Source organism: Talpa occidentalis, unplaced genomic scaffold (assembly GCF_014898055.3).
Source record: "Talpa occidentalis isolate TD23 unplaced genomic scaffold, MPIMG_talOcc4v2.1 talOcc4.7, whole genome shotgun sequence".
Taxonomy (NCBI): domain Eukaryota; kingdom Metazoa; phylum Chordata; class Mammalia; order Eulipotyphla; family Talpidae; genus Talpa; species Talpa occidentalis.
The window spans coordinates 84,590,740-84,600,305 of NW_023605083.1; the positions used below are offsets into that span (position 1 = coordinate 84,590,740).

Genomic DNA, 9,566 nt, shown 5'->3' on the forward strand with positions numbered 1-9,566 from the left:
GATCTGTTGAAGATAGTACCAGTAAACGGGGTAAGAAAAACACTGGGAAAATTATTTCATTTGATATGAATAATTTCTGTCTTTATACTTAATATTTTATTGAAAAAAAATTTAGTGTAAATCTTGGCAAGTAAATTTTGAAAAGGTGACATTTCTACCTATTTAGACTAGCCAGTTTTTAATGAAGTCACAATTTAAAACAATAGACTATTAGTAATTACTACTTTGAACTCTTTCCTAAATAGACTTATTTTTCTCCTAGCCCAAATATATTCACAACTTACTAAAAGCAGTTGAGATCAGAAAAAAGGAACAGGAAAAAAGAATGGAAAAGAAAATACAGAGAGAGCGAGAAATGGAAAAGGGAGAATTTGATGATAAAGAGGCATTTGTAACGTCTGCTTATAAGAAAAAACTGCAAGAGAGAGCTGAAGAGGAAGAAAGAGAAAGGAGAGCTGCTGCACTTGAAGGTAAAATGGAAGCAGGAGAAGGCAGGAAGGAAACAGAAACAGCAGAATTCTGCCCTGTCGCTAGCCATTTGCTCTGTCACTGAACTTTGGATCTTAATGTTGTGATGATAATTGATGTATGTGAAGTCAAGGTACAAGATAATACATAGTATTATAAAACAGAGGCAATTTTAAAAATAGTTGCATTATTGGGTGTTCAGAAAAAGAATAACATTAATTCAAGAAAGATCAAAGATGTAATGGGATTAAAGAATACCTTAGACTCAAGTACATTTTACTCATGGTCATTTCTCAGTTTTAAGTAAAATATATACTTGTAAATCATTTAATTGACTTTCTCATCAACTTTAAGTGGAAGAAAATTAAAATTACAGTCTAAGCATGTGCTGTGTTTTCATTTAGAGTACCAATCAGCAGATTTTCTATAAAGGACCAGGTAGCAAATATTTCAGGCTATATGAACCTTGTGATCCCTGTAGAACTCGCTCAGCTTGGTCTATCTAAAGTAAAAGCAGCCTTGGATAATACATAAGCAAATAAAAATTTATTTACAAAAACAGACAGCAGGCCACATTTGACCTGCAGCCTATAGTTTGCCAGCTCCTGATCTTGAAAACAGTTTGCATACTGTATATGTTATATACCAAATACCTATAAAAGTAAATTGCATTGTATTTTGTTGAATATATGTTCTCATTTTTGCTTTTCCCCTCTTAGCTCATTTGGATGTAACCAAGCAGAAAGATCTTAGTGGATTTTATAGGCACCTATTAAATCAAGCAGTTGGGGAAGAGGAAGTACCTACATGCAGCTTTCGTGAAGCCAGGTAAGATGTGGCATAAGGGATATTTACAGAAAAGACAGTATTCATGATCTGTGTATACAGGATCATTTTAATCCTCTGGAAGATAAAGGATTGTAGTGTTCCATATTTTGCTGTCATCCATGCCTGGCCTAGTTGAGTGAATGACTAGGGATTTACAAGTTTCTTAGTCAAAACCCCACAGACTTAGTTCAAGATCATTCATCAGTATCTTGTGTACATGTTCAGATAGAATTTAAAAGGAAAAGTGGTTTTTCTTAAATAGGCCCCAGCTTCCATAAAACTAAGATTATATCAAGAACTAGAAATGCACTATCCAATTATGTGACCAGTATGTAGCCTGTGTGACTGCTTATATTTAAATTAAATATAGAATTTTAGTCACAGCAGCCACATTCAAGGACTTGATTGCAACATTTAGCCAGTGGCTTCTATGTTGGACAACACAGACATCAGCATTACCATTTCTTCCTTCCTTCCTTCCTTCCTTCCTTCCTTCCTTCCTTCCTTCCTTCCTTCCTTCCTTCCTTCCTTCCTTCCTTTCCTTCCTTTCCTTCCTTTCCTTCCTTTCCTTCCTTTCCTTCCTTTCCTTCCTTTCCTTCCTTCCTTTCCTTCCTTCCTTTCCTTCCTTCCTTTCCTTCCTTTCCTTCCTTTCCTTCCTTTCCTTCCTTTCCTTTCTTTCCTTTCTTTCCTTTCTTTCCTTCTTTCTTTCAAGATTTATTTATTTATGCATACAAGAGCTGGGATACAGGCCAGAGATGCAGGGGGGTGAGAGGATTCACCAGAGACAGAGTGGGAAACAGACCAGGCAGACTGGGTGAAATACACTGCTGAGGGGAGCAGCAGGCGAGACAGGAGAGGTCTACTGTGCCATGTGGGTTTCTCCCTGGCCAGCCCGGGATTGAACTCGTGCTGCAGAGGCTGCAGATTGCTTCATAGTGCGGTGCTTAACCCCTTGTGCCACCAGGGAGGCCCAGCATTTCTATACACATTTCTGTTGGTACTGGTCTAGAAAGTAAAAACTGGAAGATTTTTTAATAAAATTGTAAGGTATTACAGGAATAGTAAAATGATTGTGTCATAAAGGTAAAGCTGAAGTTTTGTAAAAGGGAGAATTTATTGTAAGCTTAGATCTAAACAAACTTTTAAGTCTAAGAAAATATATTAGAAGATTGAGCTTTTGGGCCTCCCTGGTGGCGGAAGGGGTTAAGCACAGCACTTTGAAGCTGTCGGCAGCCTCTGCAGCACAAGGTCAATCCCCAGCCGGCCAGGGAGCTACCCACATGGCACAGCAGACCTCTCCTGTCTCACCCACTGCTCCCCTCAGCAGTGTATTTCAGTCTGCCTGTTCTGTTCCCTACTCTGTCCCTGGTGAATCCTCTCACCCCACTCCCCTGCACCTCTGGCCTGTACCCCAGTTCTTGTATGCATAAATAAATAAATCTTTTAAAAAAAAAAAGATTGAGGTTTTGAGTGGAAGATTGAGTTTCTATTATTGTTTCATATGGAATAGTTGTAAGGCCAAATATGAAACTCCATAATGTCATTTAGTAGTGGTATTTTTCAGAGTCAAGTAATAGAATTTCTAAGTATTGATGAGTCCTTTAGCCAAGATATTACTGCCACTTGTTCCTAGAGAACCACAGTTATTGTTCTATTAGTGTGACTAATAAGAATAAATGTGTGAGTAATGTAAATAAACCACGTATCAACTGAGAAAATGTAAATGTAAATAATTTTTTAGTGTTACTGATGTAATAACTGCATAGATTCACCTAATTCCATTTTGTTATGATAGGATATTATCACCAGGGGTATTTCAGAATACTGCCACCTTTTTCATCATGAGGGATTATTTAATAATGTTGCCACTATTTTGCTGTGAAAATAGTATCTTCATATATTTCCAGGACTCTTAATTTTTTTAAAAAGAAAAAAATTCCTACGAAGAACCACAACTTCATGGTATAAAATAATACTTAGTCTAGGGCCTCCCCGGTGGCGCAGCGGTTGAGCACTGGGTTGCGAAGCTGCCCGCAGCCTCTGTGGCGCCGGTTCGATCCCCGGCTGCTCCCCGGCCACTGGAGGAGGGTCCCACATGGCGCGCAGACCTCTCCTGCCGCCCGCTGCTCCCCTCAGCAGTGTACTTCGGCCCTTCTGCCTGCTCTGCTCCCCGCTCTGGCTCTGGTGAATTCTCTCACCCTCCCGCGCTTCTGACTGTACCCAGTGCATGTATAAACAAAACAAACAAACAAACAAATAAATAAATAAAGCATGCCTCTATTTAAAAAAAAAAAAAAAAAAATTTAAAAAAAAAAAAAATAATACTTAGTCTATAATAGAATATATCTTACCTTCCCCAGTTACATCTATGCTTAGCGAAAATGAATACTCTGCACAGACCCTTGTTTGAACATTCTGATGGCCCAAATACAGGAGGACTGATTGTCTCAATTTCATTTCCACCAATATTAAAAATATTCTGAATGATAAGAAAATACAAGTTTGTAGATGTCTACCAGTAAACAAACATCAGTTCTTTTTCACATTTGTATGATCAGAAAGTAATGTAATTGTAATTGTGTTGACTTTAACATGAGAAAAATTATGTGAACATTTTACTTACTACAATTGATAACGTGACATTTTGTTTTATATAATTTTTTAAAGGTCTGAGATAAAGGAAGAGAAATCAAGGGGTTATTCCGATGAAGTAAGTTCAGAGAAAAGAATACCACATGAAAAATGCGTTCTCCAAGCTGTTGTGAAAGTAGAGGATAACCCAGATGCAGACAGTGACTTTGATGCTAAAAGCAGTGAGGATGATGAAATGAAAGAAAATAATGTGAACTGCAAAAGGGAAAGGCACACAGAGGACGCGAAGAGGAACTTCAGACATCACAGGAATAGGAATCTAACACACTCACGATCATCTAGTGAAGAAAGAGAGCACGGTACCAAACATCACACAAAAACTTCCAAATCAAGAGGGCACGAGAAAAGGGAGGATCGGCACCAGGAGAAACAACCCAGGGACCAGGGGAACTATCACACTGACCGTGAATACTGGGAAGAAAGGAAGGATTCTCATAGACACAAAGAGGCCAGTCACAGAGAGTCCCACTGGAAGCAGCATGAACGGGAAGATAAACTAAGGGGGAGAGGTCAAAGAGAAAGAAATGACAGGGAACAGAAAAGGGAGAAAGACAGAGAGAAATACCCCCCAAGAGAACACGAAAGAGAGAGAGAACAAAGTGATCGTGACCGACAAAGTGAGAAAGAAAGAGAAAAGGATGAGCATATGAAAGCAAGGAAAGAACGATATGAAAACAATGATAAATACAGAGATAGAGAAAGACGAGAAGTAAGTGTTCATTCCTCAGAAAGAAATCAAGACAGAAAAGAAAGAAGCCCCAAGGAAACAAAAGATAAGTTTCTTGATCAGGAAGGATCGAGTAAAATGAGAAGCATGGAAAAGGACAAAGAAAGAAATGCAGAGAAACACTCTACTTCTGAAACATCGCTAGGAGGAAAACACACAATCACAGAAGAAAGCCAAGAGCTGGGCAAAGAACAAGAGACAGTGAGCAAATTTGCAAAGCGGAACAATGAAGAAACTGTAATGTCAGCTAGAGACAGATACTTGGCCAGGCAAATGGCACGGGTTAATGCGAAGACATATATTGAGAAAGAAGATGATTGATGACTGCCTCAATAAAAAGACCTGTGGAAGTACAGAAAAAATAACTCCTGGAACATGCAGTGTGAATACATAAAGAATGCATTGACAGTGGTTGGGAGGGTATTTTTTAATATATTATTTTCAAAATTCACTTTTGATCTAAGATTTAAAGCAAAAGTCAATCCTTTTATCCTGAATGTTTGACTGAATTGATATATAATATTTACTTATCAATACCACACTTTTGGTTGTGAAATCTAAACAGTGCTAAGTCCTTGTAGGTACTTAATGAAGAAAATTGGTTCTACGACAACCATCAAAATTTATTTAAATAACTCTCCTAATGTTGGTTTTGTTGTAGGAGCTGTTTTTATAGGTATTGTATTTCAAGTAAAAATATATGGATTTGAACAACTTGTATTTTATGTTCTGAAATTTATATTAAAGTGTGAATATAAATCATATATCACCTAAATAACTTTAGCTCACAGCATATATAGCTTAAATGAAAACATAAAAATAGTGATAAGTTTGTACATATAATCCATGCTTATATTTTGTTTTGTCCCTCATTTATGCTATAACTCCCTTTTTGTAAATTTAAAATCACTTTAATTCTGAAACCCTAGCAAATTATTAAATTGGTTATATATATAAATCATTTTAGCTAAAACTGAAAAAAGATGGAGACATTTAGCCTAAATGAAATTAAAGACCCAGGGGGCCTATTTTATGGATGTCTTGTTTTATTATACTCTAAAAGAGCTAGTACAGCTTAGTGTATAGTTTATGTTATGCATCAAAATAAAACTAGAATTTTTCTACTAAGTCTTTAAAACTTACCACTTGAAATACACAGTTAATTCATGGAGAAAGAGTGAGTGGGATAAAGAAAATAGTTCTTTAACAGCTCTTCTAAAAAGTACCATTTATATCATACTTTATCATGAAGTTGCCATATTTTCTTTTTAAGGAAAAACATTTTAATAAGGTTAGCTTTTAGAAAAAGCATTGTATGTTAAGGATCAAACTTAGCACTTATAAGTCATTTAATTATACATTTAAAACCAGAAAGGAAAGTAACAAGAAAGCTAAGGCTCATCTCTCTTGACTGACACATTATATATAATTTACATACAAATGCTTTAAATAGCAACCTAAAGAATGTGACAGTGACAAACACAAAAAGTACTGGCTTAGTGTATACAAAGGGGAATAGTATAATTAAGTATAATGGGTAAGTTAAGGTAAGAGATGACCATGAATAACAGACTGAAGATCTTCAACTTTGGGAGAGAATATGATTCCTTTGTTAAGAGTGTTGGAAAGCTTAATTTGACCATGGTGTACAAGATACAGTGTAGGAGGAAGAAACTGGAGTTGTTTGGGTAGCTCCTTTGAGTTTTATTTTTTCCCTATTGAGGGTGTGGCTAGGGCATGAGAGGTGGGGAGGGTGGGCAGTGTTAATACTATCTGCCCTTTTTTCATGACATTCTGGTTCTTTGTATATTCTAGATAGGAATTTGTCTTTGCAAAGAGGACTTTCCAAGTCTTCTTCATGACTTGCTTTTTACTTTCTTAATAGCTTTTAATGAATGTAAATCTTTAATTTTTATACAACTTAATTTAAAATTAGTTCTTCAAGTAGAACTCGACATATTTGAAATTCTCAGCATTCACTTATAGCTGGCTGGTAGCTGCTGTATGGAAACATTTCTATTGCAGAAAATTCTGGACGCTATTCTTGTATAGAAGCATCATTGCCTACTTTGCACATTTAGATCTACTATGCATCTAGAATGAATTATTGTGTATGTTGTAGCAAGGATTACATTTTTATCAGATAGAGTCAGCAATGAATGAAAATTTGTTCAAATTAAGGATTGTCAGCATGAGCAGGTAAGAATATAGACGGCATTTTTCACATACTAAGTTTTCAAAACTGCTTTTTTTCAAATATAGCAAAAAATGCTCTTGTCCAAGGTTTTTTGCATTAAGGTGGGATAACTCCTCCCCCCAAATTTGTTTGGGCTGGTAAAGTTTTAGAAATAAGGGGATTCTTTAGTTACATAGTTGAAGGACTGAGAACCATCTGTTCTCTTTCCTAAACGATAAGGTTCTTAGGTCAGCAGATAGTAAACTTTTTCTGATGAGGTGTTCCATTATGCTCATTATTTCTAAATTAGAATTGACCAGTGAAGAAAAATCTATTTTAATTGCTTAAAAAAATAAATTTGCATTCATGGTACAGAGCAGCTTGACATGGGTTTTGTTATGTGTCGATAAAAGAAATACCACATGAAATTCCAATTGAAATTCCGTGAATCATTTCAAAGATTTTTCTTGAAAATGTGAGTTGTTTTGAAACCTTACTGTAGAAACAATAGATTCCAGCTATGTGAAACTAAAGGACACATTTAAGATTCCAATTTGATATATGTTTTTCCATTGTGAATGCCTACTAAACCAATTGAGAGTGATACTTCATTCTAGCAGAGGAAATAAAATTGAAGTCAACCTTTAGAAATGTTCAGGTCACCAAAAAAAAAAACCCACAGTGAGAAATTAGTTTGATCACCAGGTTTGTCTTGTTTGCCTCCAAGGTAGTCTTCTGAACTTTTAATATTGTTCTATCATTAAAATTTAGAGATAGTTAAGCAAATGAGAGAAAAGGATGGTACTACAAAAAGATTTAGCTCATTGAAATCTTCCTTCTATGTGACTAAACATGACGTTTTAAATAATAGCATTGACTTATCTGATAAATTTCATCCTCTAACATGCTTCTTAAGCACTTTCTAAGCTCACCTTCCTAGGTTAGAGCCTTTTGTGTTATCCATTGTATTTAAATCATGAGTAAGCTCCATGATGGCTTTAAAATTTAAACTTCCTGCTGTATGACAATTTTGCTTTTAATGGGGATGACAGGTTGTCAGGTTGCAGTATGAAGTCTGAGAAACCTACTATTCTTCCCCACCCCTGACAAAGAAAAATGGGAGTGTGAAAAAAAGCTCTGATTACTGCTGTTTAATCGTTCTGAAAAGTTCTGAGATTTTAAGCTCCAAGTGTTATGAGTAAAGAGGCATGCTAAAAAAGGAACCAGACTTGGATTGTACTTCTTAGTAGCCAATCATTGTCTAAGATGTATGTAACAACAATCCAGTTAAGCAATTGCACTTCATAATGTTAAGCTTTGCTTTGACAGTGAACATAGTTATACAGCAGATAAAATATATCAGGTGTCTATCCTACTTACCAAAGAGAATACTAATTTTGAGATTGGTGGCACTACATTAAGTTTAGTAGAAGAATGCCCAGGAAGTGATATCTCACAGAATAACTTTTTCCCTATTTTGAGATTTCATGATCTGATTTGGGAGCTATTATGTTGACTTTGGGTTTGTCAGGGTCTTTACATCCATCTCCAGATGGGGTGGTCAGGGCATTGAACCTAAGTTAACAAATTTTGTTTCTCACACAACAAAATCAAGTAAGTTTTAAGTGGTTTGTAAACTTTTTGCAAAGAAGATGAATTATTTGGACTTCATTGCATTTACATATAGAAAATAACCTCTAATAAGCGATTGAACTGTTTCCATGTCTTTGTCTTTTGTCTTACCTATTTCTTGGGTACTTCTGTGTGATAACATTACAAAAGTCAGGCTAAAATAATTCTACAATTCCTTTTTTTTTTTTATTTTTTACTTTTATGTAAATGCTCACTAGTTGTAAAATGTCTTAAAAAATTCTCTTGAGGTCCACATCCCTGCTTTTTTTTCCTTTTATTATGTCCATAATAAAATTGATACATAGGGGTTACATATATGCAAACTATGCAGCACAGAGATTTAAAAAAAAAATTTAAGAGTCTGGTGAAGATTGAAAATTCAAAGTACCTATGTGATTCCCATAATACTTGGGCTTGGCAAAATTCTTCGAAAAAATGCTTTTTTAAAAACGGTATCTTTGGATGCCTGTGTGTGTGAAATGGGGAGAAAGCATATCAGAATATCTTTAGAAAGCAAGTTCTTAAATTTTGAAAAGATACTGCTGAATATGCTTTCACTTATATAACCTTTCTCCTTGCAGCATGCTAAAAAGCATAGAGAAGTGGAAATAAGGTAGCAAGAAGGAATGCAAGTGAAGATAATGAAGGTAGGTCAGGTCAGTAAGCTATTTTTCAGTCCCCTCACTTCTCACCAGCTAACATCTGGAAGGAAAACATCCTGCTAGGAAAAGCAGACTCAAATAGGCTATAGGGAGAATACAGGAAGATGGTTGGGGCAGAAATTGTTGGGGAAGGGAAGCCAGAAAAAAAAAGGAGCTGTAATTTGATGAAAGCCATTCTCTGCTATACAGATCTTCTTATAAGGTTGTTAGAATTAAATTTGATTTATTTAAAGGACTGATGGATACCATTGACTAAGCTTTATTTTCTTTAAGATTTTGGTAAAGAAACATCACTATAGGGTAAATTTGCTTTTCTAATTCATCAGTCATGTACCAAATGCCAAATATTCTTGATCTATATTAAGGACTATGTCAAATGAAAGGGTCATTCACTTCATTGACCTGTTTTCAGTCAGATTTG

General features: G+C 35.6%; 1 protein-coding gene across 1 annotated transcript in view; it reads left to right on the forward strand.

The window, feature by feature from the left end:
* The window catches only part of NSRP1 (nuclear speckle splicing regulatory protein 1), a 55,620-nt gene extending 46,073 nt beyond the window's left edge, over positions 1 to 9,547 (forward strand). The window contains exons 5-7 of the mRNA XM_037491664.2: positions 263 to 470; positions 1,188 to 1,296; positions 3,964 to 9,547. Coding sequence (XP_037347561.1) covers positions 263 to 470; positions 1,188 to 1,296; positions 3,964 to 4,996 — 1,350 coding nt within the window. The 3' untranslated portion in view covers positions 4,997 to 9,547. The remainder of the gene's footprint in view (positions 1 to 262; positions 471 to 1,187; positions 1,297 to 3,963) is intronic.
* Positions 9,548 to 9,566: the final 19 nt, after the last annotated feature.